This window comes from Aphelocoma coerulescens, chromosome 20 (genome assembly GCF_041296385.1).
Source record: "Aphelocoma coerulescens isolate FSJ_1873_10779 chromosome 20, UR_Acoe_1.0, whole genome shotgun sequence".
Taxonomy (NCBI): domain Eukaryota; kingdom Metazoa; phylum Chordata; class Aves; order Passeriformes; family Corvidae; genus Aphelocoma; species Aphelocoma coerulescens.
In genome coordinates this window covers 6,653,672-6,670,904 of record NC_091033.1, presented here as the reverse complement: position 1 = coordinate 6,670,904, position 17,233 = coordinate 6,653,672, and the positions used below count along the sequence as shown (strand labels likewise).

Here is a 17,233-nt window from a genome sequence, read left to right as displayed (position 1 = left end):
TCCTCACGTTAGTAACTTTGCCTGACGGTAAGAATTTGCTTGGCAGTATACATTTCAGCTCCTTAACCCGAGGGGCACCTGAAATATAACAGTACAGCCCCGTGCTCATGCTGCAGCCACATCAATTTGCACTTGGTTCTAGTTTGTAGAGAATAAAATATTTTAACAGGGAAGCAATGCACAGCAAAGCATGTGTGCTATGATCCCACCTGCCAGGTATGGATGCCAGCTCCACTCGATCTGGTTCTCAGCCTGCTCCAGCACTACAAAGTTATCCCGAAAGAACTTGTAGCCTTCCCCCGTCCCACCTCCAACCTAAAAGATCCCTAAGGTGAAGCAGCTTTTCCAACTGCCTGTTCCTTTGGGAATAGACAGCTACAGAGGGTATGAGCTGAGATCCAGACGTGTCCTCAATGTTTGCTAGGACTGCCTGCACACATGACCACTGGCAGGAGGATCTCCTGACAGCACCGTGCTGAGCTGGCTGCGGAGCCTGTTGGCATAACATGAAGTGACAAGGAGCACTGCTCAGGGCTTAAAAAAATAGTTACAACCTGAAGACAGCACACATGCAGGTAATGGCAGGAACCAACCTGGAGCAGGCTGTGGGGGAGTTTTCTGTAGTACATGACCCCCTGTGCTCAGGACAGCCATGTGTCACTAACCCTTTAGTTCACTTCAGCATCCAAGGCCATGAGGGAGGGATCTGTGCTGTGGGCTGGGTAACTACTCTTCCTTATTACCCTCACTTCATCACACAGAGGTGCAGCCAGGGAGCCCAGCTCCCATGAATCTCCAGCTCTGGACACTCAGCAGAGGCGGGAGCAGTAGATGGTGAGGAACAAGAGCACACAGACTGCGTCAAATGTGCAAAGAGTGGTCCATACCATGACATCTGCCAGACAGGACTGACAGCCTCAGCAGCACAAGATGGCCAGAAGTACTCCATGCCCCCTAACCCTCTAAATGCCACCTGTATTTGTGTGCATGTGGCCATGACCTCTCTATACCTCCTTCCAGATAAAGCAGCCACCACAAAGATGCTTTCAAAACCAGCTTTCTGTATTGTGGCTACAAACATTGCTCACTCACCTATTAACTTCCTCTCCAAAAAAGCACAATATGCTGAGCTCCTTGTTATCATACTCCTCAACACATACCCCTCCACCAAAAAATCCCCTTGAATGGCACAGGACAGTATTTTCCCTTCCAGGGAAGTTCTGCTGTGATAGGATGGAGTCAGTCTGCCTGGCCCAGGGACCACACACATGGTCCATCCAAGTCACACCTGCATGCACAGTCCTTCAGGCAAACTGCTCTTGGGCTTCTGGAAACAGAAGAGAAAATTAAACTCAACCCTAATGCACTTTTCAACCTCAAGAACAAATTTATGTGACTTTACTGATTACATTTTCTAAGTGCATTGTGTAGATCCACCTCCCTTCCTCACACACACGGAAATGTTCTGAGACTGTATCTCAAGAGAGTGAGAGGAAATGCAGCCATAAAAATCATAATATGGTTCTGTAAACTCATGGCCATAAAACAACTGCCTTCCTTTTGCCCTTCAAGTGTTCCCTTTCAAAACACTGATATTCTCCTCTCTGGAATAATGCAGAAAATCTGTGGGTATATGACTCTCACAGAGAGCAACAGCACAAATGGGCCCAGAGAGCAAAAATGCATCAGTGAAATGTCCTTTCCTGAAACTTCACTACAAGGGAGAGAAGCAGAAGCAAAATAAAATGCATGTTGAGAAACACATTTGTTCTGGGCAATGAATTCTCACATTCAAGGTGTGTCAGTTGCCTTCTCCATATAAAAATTACACCTGGCAGAGAAACAATGCAGGCTGGCCACCACTGTTCCTAACCTAGTGCTCAACAGTGAAGGGTTACCTAACCCTCTTGTTGAAAATAAAAATAAACAGCTGTCAGTTACCAACACAACACAAACATGCTGGAAGTGGAATGGAGTGTCTAAATACAACACATTTGGAGGGTGGGGGGAATCACACTTTTACATGGTGCATCAAGAAATGTCTAGATAATCTTGAGAAGGCCACACACAAGGCTCTTTAGACAACTCTTGGTCATAAATTCTATTGCACTCATCAGGGAAAGAGATTGTCCAGCCCAACTCAGCAGATTTTAAAGAGAGCTTAGAGCAGGATTCTCAAGCACAACGAAACTTTAAGTAGAGTGTTAAAAAATTGCCACTTCCACAGTCCATTCAGTATGCTGAATTCTTTGGAAAAACACACCTGCACACCACGTGGGTGGAGGAAGAGGAGTGGCTGAAAACTCTCATCCCACAGTTTGAGCCACTTAATGGTGAGTTATTCTGGAAATGTGTGCTCTTAGCCTTACTGTCCCTTTAGCAAAGGTGACCTCAGAACAAATCCTACCTTCCTGTCAAGAGGGAAATGAACTCCAGCAAAGATCATTCAGACAGCACCACCCTTTGTACACCAGCTGGTAAAATACAGATCACCTAAATAAACAGCTTCCTGTTTTAGCCAAGGATTCCTGGGGACGAAAAACAATACCCTCCTAGACAGCTATTGCTTACGGAAAGAATCTGTGGCTAAATAGGGCATTCTTTTTCTACACTCCTGATAAAGAAGTGACCACAATAGTTTCATGTGATCTGGGTACACCCTCAAGCCATCGGCTGTGTCCTGGGCATATCGACACTTCTCCTTCCACCTGCTGCTCTTCACAACACGCAGGTGTCACACACAGAACAGTCACTGGTTAAAAAGGACATTCTAACCAGAAGTCAGGCGAGCAGCACCCACTGTGGCACCCTAGAAAGTATGGTCTCTGTGTTTCGACATCCTTTTCCCCTTTAACACATGTTCCCTTCACAGCTGTCTCCAACTTTCTGTTTAAACTAAAGAGGAAGAAAAGGGAAATTAAGAATGCTCTTTAATTCCCCAATACTGTTTGCTTTCCAGCTCCACTTTAAACCTTATTCCACACAGCAGGGATGTGGGCAAGGCACCCCACAGGGAAAATACCCTCTTTCCCAGGAGGACACAGTCCCCTATGCTGGAGCAGCCTGGAGAGGAGAGAGAGCCAAATCAGGAGCAGGAACAAACAAACATGACCATGAAAGATGCCCTCACAAAGTCAGGCAGGAAACAAGTTCACAAACTGGGCTGCAGTTGAGTCACAGCACAAATGTCCTTCTGCCCCAGCACTTCCCCGTGTCCATGCGGGTACTCTGCCCGCCCAGGGCAGGAGGGAGCCTCAAATCACACCTCAGGCTCGGCTGCTGCCGTGCCCATTTGATGCCTTCAGTCACAGGGCAGCAACCAAGCAGGGAGGAGCCTTGAATTCCAAAGCAACTCAAGTCAACACCTCCCAAAACACTAGCTTGCGTCTTGTGATACCATGGACTTCTGGATAAATCAGATATTTGGCTGTGGAAAGATATTCAGCAATAATACCAACAGCCCGACCTTACACTAGCTTGGAGTTTTAGTCGGCTTTGTCTAAACTGCCAAAATTTTTGCTGGCAAAGGAAAGTTAGTCCTATAAGGGACTATAAAAGAAAGAGGTAAGTGAGAATTAATATCTAAGTGATGGCTAGCCTGCCTCTGAGAGCCAAACACAGCAGATTTCAGGAAAGGAAACCAATTTTTACCAAGAATTAACAGAGGAAGTGCAGAGTGTCACAATTTATGCTCAGCAATGTGCTGGCAGCAGACAGCCCTGACAACTCTGGGATTTTCCCCTCTTCATTTCTGCACTGACTAAGGCTGGAGCTTCTGCAAAAATAAATTCTCCAAAGGCTTAAGTGAGAACTCAGCAACAGTGGCCCACGTCCACCACACACATGCCTCTGCCTTGCACAAACCTTCCTAGGAGATGGTCCGGGAACAGGGAACAAAATGTGTCAAACCTGGCTCAGCACAGAAATTCACAGAATGAGGAAAGGAAAACATACAGCAAAGCTGCATAGGGAACTTCCCATAACAGGCATGGAAAAAACGTCATGAGAGTCTGTCAGAGATCATAATCTGAGTTCCCATAGCCAGCATATTCCACACCCACGACTGATGTGAGCCTACCACCTCCGATAGAAGCTGGATTCCCCTTTTTATTCCTCCTCCTCTCTTTTCCAGGTGAAAACGGCTCTTGTGGCCTTGTGGCAACTCCCCTGTCCACCAAAACAGCCCGGGGATGCCTCCTCTCCTTTTTCCAGCATAGATCTTATCTCCAAAATGCTCCGTGGTCCCACACAGCCTTGGGGGTTTTGCTGTTAAATCAGTGGCAATTCTTATACCTGAAGCCAAGCAAGCAGGACGGCTCACAAGGAGCCCCAGCAGCCAAGAGCTGATCACAGAACGGGTACAGTGGAGCACGAAGGTCTGTGGCACCTGGCCATTCCATGAGGCTAGATAGAGGAAATCAGCACGCACCAGAAGAAACCTCTCAAAAGAAGCCAACCCAGCCCTGTAACGGAAAGGTGCTGCCAGGGCATACCAGGACTCAGAACAACATCCTGGTACCCGATGGCCTAAAGCTAAAATGAGCACGGCTGGGGAGCAGCTGCCAAGAGCCTCGGTGCCTACGGAACTGGCCTAGAATTGAAAGGAAATACCCGGGGACAAGAATTTCTTGTATGGTTGGTATTTGTGATAAGTTAAAAAAACCCCAAAACTAGAATCATGTGTTAATTTTATTAGTCACTTGAGAAATATAATCAACACTTCTGTAAGAAAAAATATAAAGCATATAGAAGAAACTAAAATTAGGAGAAGCTGTTCAAACAGGAGGGGGAGATGTTGGAGTGAAAGCTCCTCTGGAATCAGGCCCAGAGGAAAGCTAAAGCACAGCTCTGTATGTCTTTAATTTTTTAAACAGCTCTTTTGTAGAGTCTGATCCACCAATTTTTAGACATTTCTCTAACAGTACAAGAGCAAAATTAAAAGAAAATCCTCCAGTGTTAATTAGAAACCCAGAAACAGGGCAGATTGATCTTTAGCAAGGGCTGCTCAGCCAAGTTACTGAACACACTGACACCAGCGCGGATGGGCAGGGACAGGGGCTGGGGAAGCCTTATCTCCAAAATCCTCTGCTGTCCCACGCAGGCTTGGGAATTTCACTGTTCACGCAGTGACAATTCTCATACCTGAAGCCAGACAAACACCGCGGCTCACTGAGGCCACCAAACCGAGCCCCCGCAGCCAAGAGCTGATCACAGGAGGGGTGCAGCAGAGCACGAGGGACTCTGTGTCTTTTGGGCAACTTTTAGCTGTTCCTGAAGGCACCGACCCAGGGCAGGGGACAGGGCTGGGGACGCCCTGGGCAGGCAGATGTGAGAGAGGTGCTGCTGGACACTGGGCACAGAGGGCCGGCGGGCGGGGGTCTGGGGTCCTAGCTGGGAGTCGTGGGCAGCGAGCGGGGGTCGGATCGGGATCGGGCGGGGATCGGGATCGAGCCGGGTCGTGGGCAGAGAGCGGGGGTCGGGATGGGGATCGAGCAGGGATCGGGATCGAGCCGGGTCGTGGGCAGCGAGCGGGGGTCGGGATGGGGATCGGGATCGAGCCGGGTCGTGGGCAGAGAGCGGGGGTCGGGATGGGGATCGGGATCGGGATCGAGCAGGGATCGGGATCGAGCCGGGTCGTGGGCAGAGAGCGGGGGTCGGGATCGGGATCGAGCGGGGATCGGGATCGAGCCGGGTCGGGGGCAGAGAGCGGGGGCCGGAGGAAGCACCGGGTCCTCCCCCGCGCCAGGGGGCGCTGTCGCGCGGCGGCGGCGGCACTTCCGTCGCGGGCGGCGGGCGGGCGATGGCGGCGCAGTTTCGCAGCTACGTGTGGGACCCCGCGCTGATCGTGGCGCAGATGGTGCTGCTGCAGGCGGGGTACTACAGCTCGCTCGGGCTCTGGCTCGCCCTCCTCGGCACCCTGGGCAGCACCGGGCCCTCCCTCCAACAGGTCTTCAGCGACGAGGTGAGGGCGCGCCCCGGGAAGCCGCCGTGGGCACAGGCCCCTGGAGCGGGGGGGGGGGGAACTTGCTGGGGCTCTCCTGGGGGAGACAGATCCCGCTTCCGTGTGGGCATTCCCGGTGTTAGGGACAGCCCCCTGCCCAGGGAGCACCCCGGTGTGGGCGCAGAGCTCCCCTACCCGGTGTAGCAGCCCCCCAACACATAGACCTGCTGTCCCGTGTAGGTGCTCCAGTTTGGAGGTAGAGTCCTCCCTTTGAATAGGTGGTACCCCGGCGTAGAGACAGCACTTCGGTGTATGGTGGGCGATAGCCCCCATATAGAGACAGACACCCTGTACAGGTGGAGAGAGAGCACCTCGCTCTGTAGGTGATAGCCCTTATAGAGACACCCTCTCTAGGTACCCCCAGTATAAAAACAACTCCCCCACCCCCTGGAAGCAACCCCAGTATGGACACACACCCTCCACCCCCAGTTTAGGTGGTTCCCCACAGCACCTTTCCCTTCCCATAGGTGCCCCCAGACAGACACACATGTCCAGCTCCTCGTGTAGGTCCTGATCCATGCAGGGCTGCGCCACGGGAGATTTCAGGCTGCGATTTGTGCCGCGGGTTCCTACTAATGGTCCCATATAGATTTTAGGCTTCTCAACCCCGCCGGGGAGGCTCTCCATGATGGCTTTCATCCTCAATGCACTCACCTGGTAAGTCTGCAGCTAGCTGGAGTACCTGCGTCTTGTCCTTTTGTACCATTAAGCTGAAGAATTCAGTGTGATGTACTGCCTCTCTCCAAACATCTCCCAAAATCCCTGTGCCTTTTTAAGCATGTCTGCTGAGGGCAGTTGGGAACTGCTGACTCTTGGCTTTCTAGAACCCAGAAAAGTCACTTCACTTCATTGCCTCAGTTCCCCAGCTGGGAATGAGATTTGCTTCTGTGGGAGATTTTACTAGAAGTTAGAATTAATGTATCTCAGCAAACACTGATCTATAAACACTAATGTATTTTGCCACTGCACAGAGATTACTAGGGGAGATAGTCTAAAAATTCCTGCCTGTTCGCTGCACTAAAATCTCATTTCCCTGCCATCATGTAATTAAAAAGCTGTAAGCCTGTAAGTCTTGCTGCAGCAGCCAGGAGAGAGGTCAGAAACAATCTATTAGGAAAATATTTGAAGAAGTTTTAAAACCACTACATAATCAGCTGCTGATAGCTCTTGCTGCACCCCCTTTTCCATAGGCCTGGTGGAGTTCACTGATCTCTCGTCTTTACTTTGCAGTGCTCTGGGCTTGCTGTACTTCATCCGGCGAGGGAAGCAGTGCCTGGATTTCACCGTCACCGTTCACTTCTTCCACCTGCTGGGCTGCTGGATCTACAACTCACGCTTCCCCTCGACGCTGACGTGGTGGCTGGTGCACATCGTGTGCACGGCGCTGATGGCGGCCATCGGGGAGTACCTGTGCATGAGGATAGAGCTCCGGGAGATCCCCCTCAACTCCGCCCCCAAATCCAACGTATAGACTGCCTCTGGCAACACCATGCTGCGTTATGTCATTGTTCCCAGCACAGTGCATCCAATGCCTCAGAATCATCCCTGAAGAAGCACAGCAGGTCTGTTTAGACTTTATGATTAATTTTTTTTTTGGACTTCGGTGACTGCATGAGCGTGAGCATCTCCTCTGGCATCAGCTGACAGCAGGGGAGGAGCAGATGTTTATTTTGTTAACACAAAGTATTAATATGACTGTATGGAGAGCGTGCCCTTAAACTCTTCACTCATGAGACTGTTAAAAGCCAGGTAGCAAAACTTGGTGTGTGAGGAGCATTTGGAATTTAACGATGTGGGAGTGCCCTGAATGGATAACACAATGGTCAGCTCTTCTTGCTGGAGCTGGCACAGTGAGCAGTGGGGCTGGGAGCTGCTGCTTCCAATCTGTGACTTGTTTGGGCTTTGCCTGGGAAGAGTCAAGGAAGTGAATGGATGGGGAGAAAGAAAATAGTTGTACTTACCTGAATCACCAGCTGCAACACTAAATAACCTGTAACGTTAGATGGGTTTGTTTGCTGTTTCCATGTTTGATACATAGAGGTGACAGACAGCAGTTTGCTGAAGAAATCTTTTGTAATAATAAAAATATAATGTTGCTGTGAGTGTTACGGCTCTCCTGAGAAGCTGAGCACTTCAAGAAATACCACGAGTGTCTGTATCATGGCAACAGAAGGATGCAGGCAGAGAACACTTGGCTGGGAGGTGCCCATTGTGTGGGGCGCATAAAATTTCCTACAATAAACGTTTCATACCTCTGCTCTGAAAGGAAGGTATTGAGTGCTGTCTTGGGAAGTCAGCTGGCATAATCCCATTTCAGAGGGAGTGTCAGCAGTCCAGGATCTCCACATGTCCAGCCTGAGGCTGGAGCTGTCCTGGGGAAACTTGCAAAAGTGCCCTGGAGCCATGATGCTCTTCTCCCTTGGATGAGCCTTTCCATCAGGCTTCAGCAGTATAGCAACAGATGTGGCCTGGTAGAGGTGATGCTAAGTAAGAGACTGCTGTTATTTCTCAAAATAATAGGATGTGCCTTTATTTAGAGGCCCTTAAAATAAACTTCAGCAGGCAGGGACACCCCCATACTGCTGAGGGGCCAGAGCTGCGTGGTTCCTCTGGATCCACAGCCCAAGCAAACAGCCCCACATCCTGCCTGGTTTCCACTGAGGGATGACCACATTGTGCAATCCCAAATGAGGGCAAAGCCAGGGCTAGAGACAGATTTTTCTCCTGTGCAGCATCTTGTTGCAGGAACTTCCCTTTGTATGTTAATATTTGTAAGTTTCAATTTGCATAAGTTATTTGCTAATTCAGTTTGTTGAAAAGTGGTGGGATGATGTGAGACTGAAGTTGATAAACTCTTTGAAGCTGCTCTTTTGACTTTTGTTACTGGGGAGCTGAGCTGTACTTCAATCCCTGCTCTCACACTCAGACACTGTAAATTGGGGCAGGATGACATCCTGCTGCTTTACATACTCAGCAGGTCTCCAGAGGAGGATTTCTGTCTAAACAAATGTAACCAGCACTTTTTATATTGGGGGATTTCACCAGGAGCCCTTCCTGACCAAAGCCCCTGTAAGCAGAGTTTCAAACAGCAGCAGCCTTTCCGAGGGAAGAGTTTACACAAGCGTTTCTCTGGGCAGGAGCCAGCCTGGAGGGCCCCCCCGAGGTCACTTCCTAGGGCTGCCCCTGCAGCATAGCAGTCCATCCCTTCTCAAAATCTGCTCATTTTTCACGTACAAGGATACTTGCCTTTTTCCCCAGTCACTTCAGCCTGGATATAAATTGGTCTCCAGTAGGTGCCAGTATCTCCCTCAGAAAGGAGCAGGGAGTGTGCATCTGGATAGGATCAGGGCGTGGAGCAGAGGGCAGCGCTGCTGCCTCGGGATGACAAGAACTGGCTCGTTGTTAGTCATGTTTTAAGACTCCTTCAGGGTAATTTTGTCCTCTCCTGCTTTTTGGTGCTATTCTTGAGAGAGAACATCCCAGTCCTGCAGGGACACGGAAAGTTTGCAGGTTTGCTTCAAGGTTTAATACCACACCAAAGTGTGGTGTTGGACACAGGAACGCCTGTGTTCAAGGCTGTTCTTGAGGCAAGCGGGAGCTAAAGATTAATTACAGTGAATTTGAGAGCAAGGAGACAAACCCACATTTTTCCAGCTGCTCCCAGAGTTGCTGTGGGTCTGTATTAACAGAGCTACCACCTTTGTTCCCCTGCAAAAACAAAGGTGAAGACTTTGGAGTAAGAAACACTTAACCTATTTCTTTTTGAATACACAAGATATGCTGTAACTGCTTCAGCAGCTTCCCTGGGGGGGGTGAAGTCTGGGGACAGCTTTGTACCTGGAGAAACTCAGAGCAAGGCCATGAGAAGAATCCTTGACATACAGGGCTTTAACCCTGAGGCTGCAGGACATCCCAGGAGCTGCACTGCATCAGCATGAAGTGTGCTGTAGGATCAGAAATCTTTGTGAAAGGCTGCTGACTGCCTAGGAGAACTGAATCTGTATATTACGTTTTTTTTTAAAAGGACTTCTACTGTAATTGTCCTACTCAGAGGAGGTTCTGCTAAAAATGAAATACTGATTGAGGAAACTCATCACTCCCATACTGTGAGACCTAGTTTTCTCTCACATGCTTTCAGTCAGATTTAGAAGCACCTTTGGCTTTAAAAAAAATTCTGCTGCTCCATACCAGAACAGTGGCAGATGGTCTTTGTTTCTTAATGAATCTTTGGGGGTTTTTTTGTGTGCAATAGTTGAGGGATTTGCTTCCAGGGAAGATATGTCCCAACACCTGCTCTTCTCAGAGACAGTGGCAGTCATCCATTTGCATCCATGGTTTTGCAAAAAGGAACTTTCTTGCAGATCTGATACTTCTACCTTCCCTTTCCCCAAAGCTGTTTCAATGTATAAAATTTTAAGAGAGGAATTGCCAAATTCAAAGAGAAGGCAAAGATTGTGGGATTTTAGGGGGCTGTGCTTATTCCTTTTCCTAAAGGCATTAAACAGCTGTTCTAAACAAAGAACAGGTACAGGATTTGGAGCCAAAAGACTCCAGTCTTGGTTGTACATGAGTCCCCCCGCTTCAGCTCCCCCAGCCACAAGAGATAACAGGGGAGTGGGGAGTGGATCAAACAGCAAATAGTGCTGTTGGAGTGGAGGAAGAAGAAAAAAATGAAGCATCTGAGTGGTTCACTCCAGGTTTTACCATGCTCTGGTTTACCCTTTCTCCACTGCTCACCCTAAGGCTTTGTGTCCCAGATGCTGAGGACTGAATATGTAAGTAACAACTCTGCTGTCTGTAGAAAGCCAAGGTGCACTGAAGTGCTGTCTGAACACCAGCTGCTCCTCCCTGGCTTATTTCTTGGAATTTGCCTCAATTTCTTCATTATCTCCTGCTGCTGCTGCAGGAGCCGAGTGCTGAGTGATAGTGAAGGTAAGAGGAAGAACACGTGAATGCCAGAGGAAAGCAACATGACCCAACGGCACTGTCAGGAAAAAGATCCTTTGCTCTAGAAGCTTTCCCAGTGCCTGCAATGCATCTGGGGGATCTGTGGAATTAGCAGGGCCCTGGTTTCCCTGCTCACACGTTAGAACACACACCCTGTGGCCCTGTGCAGCCAGGCAGGGCACAGAGATCTGTCAGCATCCTTAAAACACAGACTGCCTTGGGCTAACCAATAATATTGTTGTTTCTCTAACATACTCAAAAATCACTTGCAAACACCTCTCTGTTCCAAATATTTCCATGCTTGTACTGAAGCTGCAGAACTTAAAATGCTCTGAGCTGCAAAGGAGATGAGGAGACTGCACTGTCGAGCAAGAGCCAGGACAAATAACTTCTGCCATGCTGTTGGCTCTACAACAAACTTTAATACTCTGGAATTACACACTTCTACCCACAGCTGCTTACAGGTACCCTGGGGAAAGCTTTAAAGCAGAAGAGTTGTTATAAATCCCTTTTGTCCTGCTAGCTTGATACTCCCTCTCCCCCCCAAACATTTTTGACCTCTGTCCTTAGAAAAGGGATTTATACATAACACAGAAGTTACTCAGGAATTCAGATGTGTGGAAGAGAAGTCATGCAACTGTGATTATTCTTCAGCAGGGGTTTTACCACATCCTCAAAGAAAAAAGGCCAGCACAAGGCAGTAAGGTCTCTCTTCAGCCTGTGACAGGACAGAAACCATCCCCTGCACCTCACGGAGCAGTGGGAAAAATACCCATCTTCTTTTGAGTGCCCAAATCAAAAACCTGGAGAGTTGATCTGATAGAAGGAGTCAGAAAAGTAAACAGGTTTGCTTCCAGTAGCCATAGAAGAGTGCAAAAGTGTCCAACATTCATCCTTTTTCCACAATTTAGAATTTTTCCCCAAATCCTATGCCCTGTATGTACAAGTTCCCAAATCTCCAGACAGCCAGGTCCATGCCTGTGCCTTGAGGCAGAAGGGGACAGGAGTTATTCCAAATTACAGAGAAATTTCAACACCCTGGAGATGGTGCCGAGCTCTTCCATGTCTTACAGGCGCAGGATGGAGCCAGGAGTTTCTGAGCTCCACACAGCATGTTCCTCAAAGGTTTGGAAAACAGATCTGAAAGATGCCACGCCACACACTGCCACCACTTTGGGATACTCACAGAGCTGCAGTTTATAAGTTCAGCCAAGTGACGATGAGGGGAATGCTGAGGATGGAAATGTTGGGAACGCGGATCCAGGCAGAGCTTTGGGCCATGCTGGGGCTGCAGAGGTCGAACAAGCTGCCTTGAAATTTGGTTTTTCGTGACTCCCTTCTAAGCATCTCCCAGACGGCTGCTGCTTCCTTCTGGCACTCCCAGAGCACCGTCAGGGCACAGGTGTGGAATTCATCCCAATACCTGCAGCCAGGGAGACACCACACTGTCAGACCCTTTGCACACCCACAGTGCTGGATGCCAGGCAGAGCCTTGCTGCCCTGAGCCTGCCCTCTAAGCAGCAACAACCCTCATGTTTTGTGCAAGTTGCCCAGACTATTCATCCCCTCCATCATCTGCCAGAGCATCTTGGCTAAAACTCCAAATCTCAAAACACTGAAATAATTTATTCCTTTTTTTTCCCCCCCTTTTCTCTGGAAGTCAATAAAATCCATTATTTTCCATCAACAAATGTTTCCCTGAGTATCTCACACAGGCTGCAAACAAAGGCCCAGCACATCTCATTCATCACTTTCTCCAAGCTTTCTCCAAGCAGAGTCAAGGGCAAATGGGAGCACAAAGCACAGAGAAGGACAAGAGCTCCCACAGACTGTCACAGCTTTAACTGAGGTATGGGCAGGGGCAGGAGGAGTTATTCACTGTGTTCTCATTAGAATCATCTCCATTTATCTGCTGGGTATTACTTGCACAAGTAGAAGCTGTTCAGTGGAAAGAGGCTTTTGGGGAGTGACAGAGGGAAAAGATAAAACAGGCAAAGAAAAAAAAACAAACCCGGGAGTTGCTCTGCTGTCCTGTCGCACATGGGCTGGGGCTGGGCACCACGCCCAGCTCCCTGCAAGCTGGGGACTGCCTGGAGGATAGGAGCAATTGCTCTGACACGTTCCCTGTGTCTGCCAACACACCAGGCACACATGCCACCCGTCAGGAAGGGGATGCAGCCCAGCTGGCTGAGTGGGGACACTGTGCACCCAAAAGGACAGCACGGTGCTGTCTGAGTGCGCTGTGCTGGAGATGACACCTTTGTGCAGACAGGCAAACCTGAGCACTCCTTACTTAGACCCAGGGCTTACGGCAGAACACCAGCTGTGAGGTAGTTCATTAAACCGAGTCACTGTGGCAGAATAAACGTCCCCAGATAATGAGAAAAGCTGCTGCCAACACTGGCAACCTCCGGCGCTCGCTCCCGATCTGCAGCGGCAGCAGAAGGCAGCTCTGACAGGTAAGAGTTAAACCTGACCCATGTCTTCAGGCAAAACAAGCTGGGGGAAGGTGAAGGGGAATGGCAGCTCCGGCCTGGATCTGCTTTCAGCTGGGATGGCAATTGCCACCGTTTCAGCCTTCACAGCCCCCATCTGCTCAGGCAGGCAGGCTGCTGGCAAACACCCTGCCCGGCCGGCTCTGGGGCAGCGCTGCACACAGGGCTGAGACATCACCAGCCCCCACAGCAGCTCCTGGCTCCCTGTCCATCCCTACCCACGCTCCTGGAGAGGGGACCATGGCGCCAGAAATGCAAGCAGCAGTGGATAAGGCTAAGCGTCAAAGGCAAGTAATTCAGAAATATTTCCTGCCAGAAAGCTGGGACATCATCAGCTTCCTGCTGGGGAAGATCTCAGGACCTGTTTCGGTGGTGGTCTGTGCCTCTGAGCTGTAAGAAAAACTCAGCTCACACATTTCACATGAGCTTCAGCAACGGAATCGCTCCTCCAGCACCAGCATGGGCTGGGCTGACTCCTTGGGTGTTTCTAATACCAAGAAGCCTCCTTTAAAAAAAACAACCAAAAAGTATCAATTCTGTCCAAAACAGCAGTTCCCATTTCAACCCAGCCGTAGGCAGGTCCCAGAGAGGCTGTTCATCCTGATCCAGGCTGTCTCCTGGAGAAGGGGGAATACAGAGCAGGTCACAGCCTGCAGGTTGGTTTCCAGCAGCTCAGAAAGCCTGACCCCAGGGCACTCAGCCCTCCAACTTGCTCTGCCAGGTTTCCACCACCCCCAGGCACCTGGGTTTTCCTTTCATTGCTGCCTGCATTTCCTTGTAACTCCTGTTCCCTCCCCATAGGTCGCTCTGGAGACGCAAAGCTGCCTCCATTTATCTCTGCAAACATTTTACATCCACCTTGCCGCTTCTGCTCGTCTGCCTTTTAAGCAGACCTCTCCCCAAACCTGCCCAACACCACCCCTCATTACCCAGCTCTTCTTCAGTTCTGCTAAAGTTGACATCCTCCCAATATCATCATCTCAGGGCATCACTACAAACTCAGACAAACCAGGGCTGGGACAATCCAAGCCTGAAGGATGAAGGGTTTGGACAGGGAGGGAGAAGGCTTGTTTTGGGCAGCAGGACCCACCTGATGCCCAGTGCAGGCTGCTGCCGGCAGCGCTGGGCCCTGGGCCAGAGCAGCCACTTGCACATCACTGCCTGAGTCCTGGGGTCCAGGGGAGATTTTCCTGGGGTGCAGAGTGAGTCGGGTATCTCCAGCCCCTCTCCTCCTGGCTGCAGGCATGCAGGCTCTCATGGGACCAGTGCTGGGGGCTGGAGCTGCTGCCAAGGACCAGGGATACAAACTCCGGTGGGAGACAGGCAGGAGATGGATGGATGGATGGATGGATGGATGGATGGATGGATGGATGGATGGACGGATGGACGGATGGATGGACGGACAGAGAAAGGAAGCTCACTGGGTTTATCTGAAACCGGAGGGAGGTGTGGAGCACATGTGTGTGTGCAGGCACGACGGGACTCAGGACGGCAGGAGACTACAGACAGGGGCAATGCCAAAAGACAGGCTGGTCATGCACCGTACTCACCGGCAGACTCGGCGCAGCCCCTGCAGCTCGATGCCCTCCTCCTCCTCGTACGTGGCCATGCTGTCCCCCAGCTTGAGGACGCAGTCCGAGAGGCCCCGGTAAGCGTCGGCGCAGGCGGGTCCCGCTGCCAGCAGCCCGGCCAGGTGCCCTGCCAGCACCGGGGGCCGAAGTGAGCACCGGCGCCTTTGGGGACAGAGCCCACCTCCGCCCCGGGGTGCCCCAGCTCGGAGAGCGGCCCCTTCCACGCAGGACAGCCCCGAGCCCCCTCCGCCCCCCGGCTGTGCCCGGCGCTGTCGGCGTCTGCCCAGAGCCCGGCGGACACGGGGCAACCCGAGCCCAGCCCGCCCGGGCGGCCATCCCGGCACCGGCACCCCTGGCCCGGGGCGGGGGGTAGTGACCGGCGGGGGGACGGCCAGCGGACCCCGCCCGCACGGAGGGAGAGAGGGAAGAATGGGACACCTCATCGCGTCCCGTTCCCATCCCCCCCCCCCCGAATACCCCAGACACCGCCCGGTCGCCCCCCTCCGACCCCCACCCGGGCATCCCCTCACCCAGGGCGAGGAGCAGCACGGCCGGGCCCCGCCGCTGCCCCATCCCTCCGCCGGGCTCGGGCTCCAGCCCCGCTCCCGCTGCCAGTGCCGGTGTCCGCACCACTGGGGCCGGCAGCGCTCCTCTCCCTCCCGCCTCCGCGGGGAGGGCACCCGTCCCCGGTCGCCGCTAATGAGCAGCTTCGGCCGCGGCTAATTAAGGGGGGGGCTGGGCCGAGGCTAACGAGCGTTCGGGAGCACCCCCGGCCCCTCACCCCGCAGCCCTGGGATCCCGCAGCCCTGCACCTCCCCGCATCGCATCCCGCCGGGAGTCTGTCAGCACCCACCGCTCCACATACTCCGTAGCCACCTCCAAGCACCAGCGCCCACGGCCCCCGGCACCAGCATCCTCACCCCAAAGCCCCCCGCCCCCTGCCCACCACAACCTCTGCTGCCCACTGCAGGCCTGTGGGACACGGGACAGTGCCCGCTGCTAGCAGCAGGAATCCGGGCAGGGCGAGGTTCTGTTCACTTGGTACTCTTGAACAGCACAGGGGAACGCAATGAAGGGTGGGAAGCAAAGCCTAGAGCGTTTAAAGGGTCAAAGCCTTAAACGTCAGCACCTACAGCTCCAAAACCTTCTGCCCAGGCCCTGGCTCCAGCAATTCCCAAGGCTGCATGGCCTTTGTGGCATCAGTTGGGATTTTGCATGTCTGTGGCCTGATCCTAGCTCTCGCTCCAGGAGTCCCTTTGGCTCCAGCAGGAAGGGGAACAGAAGGTTTCCTGCCTGCTTTGGTGGCATTCCTGTGGAGGCTGGTCATGTCAGACCCCTCTTCTTTCTGGTGATAGCTTTGCTCTTGGGGACACTGCTTTGCACCAGCCCATGAACACGACCAGGACCTTCGTAAGTGGAACCCCTCTGGGCACGGGTACCCTCACCCCCAGGGCAGCTGCACCACCACACGCAGACACCTCCAGCCCCAGGAACCTGGAGCAATTGGAAACCACAACTCTGCAAACACTGTACACACCCAAATCTAATGCAAAAAGAGCTGAGGTGTGAAAACCAAAGACTATTTCTTTACAAAAGAGCAGCAAAAACAACAAACTACAACATTTATTTACAGATGAGTGTCACGTGCTGCATCTTCATCAGTCCTGGAAGAAAAGCAAGCAGCACAGTGATTTCAGTCAGGCTACTGAGGCACGTTCCATTTGCCACCAGCCTGGGACATGCAGGGCAAAGCCTGGCCCAGAGGTGTCACCGCATGGCCTCAGCTACCTGCAGGGACAAGCCAGCCCCAAGGGTGCTTCCCGGGAACGTGCACAATGCCCCAGGACACAGGGCTGCTCCATGGCATTCGGAGCAGAGTCTGCAGAATAGCTCAGTCACCCTTAAAGAAGTGGGATATGAGGGAGAGGAAATTCCTCTGGGACAGGCACCCTCTACCAGCCCTGCCTGCTCTTCCTTCGGCCAAGGCTGGTGTCCTGCTATCCGGACACGACCTCCCAGCTTTACCAGTTCTCGTGCCAGAAGCTGGCAAACAGCGATGTCTGTATGGCATCGGGCCCGAGGACATGTGGACATGATACCCCCCGGGCTTGGCAGGAGCCTCCCCCAGCACCACACAGGGACTGTTAGCACTGGGACTGGGATCCTCCCCTCGGGACAGGGCAGGGCCAAGGAACCGGCTGGTTCCAGGCATGGAGTGG

At 51.9% G+C, this 17,233-nt stretch overlaps 2 protein-coding genes across 3 annotated transcripts; one reads left to right on the top strand and one right to left on the bottom strand.

Moving 5' to 3' along the window:
- The first annotated feature begins 5,769 nt into the window (after positions 1-5,769).
- SYS1 (SYS1 golgi trafficking protein) lies at positions 5,770-8,266 on the top strand. Its single transcript, XM_069034317.1, has 3 exons — positions 5,770-5,962; positions 6,591-6,658; positions 7,232-8,266. The coding sequence occupies exons 1-3, from the start codon at positions 5,801-5,803 to the stop codon at positions 7,470-7,472; spliced, it is 471 nt and encodes a 156-aa protein (XP_068890418.1). The 5' UTR covers positions 5,770-5,800; the 3' UTR covers positions 7,473-8,266.
- A 1,668-nt stretch (positions 8,267-9,934) lies between these two features.
- On the bottom strand, positions 9,935-15,698 carry LOC138121102 (neuritin-like). Of its 2 annotated transcripts, XM_069034316.1 has the most exons (4): positions 15,545-15,698; positions 14,994-15,141; positions 12,135-12,371; positions 9,935-9,945 (listed from the first exon to the last, which is right to left on the bottom strand). In XM_069034316.1, exons 1-3 carry the CDS (start codon positions 15,585-15,587, stop codon positions 12,146-12,148), a joined length of 417 nt encoding a protein of 138 aa, XP_068890417.1. In that variant the 5' UTR covers positions 15,588-15,698; the 3' UTR covers positions 9,935-9,945; positions 12,135-12,145. The 2 variants fall into 2 exon arrangements, with proteins under 2 accessions (XP_068890417.1, XP_068890416.1); XM_069034315.1 differs by lacking the exon at positions 9,935-9,945 and having other exon boundaries at positions 11,351-12,371.
- Between the last annotated feature and the right edge of the window lie 1,535 nt (positions 15,699-17,233).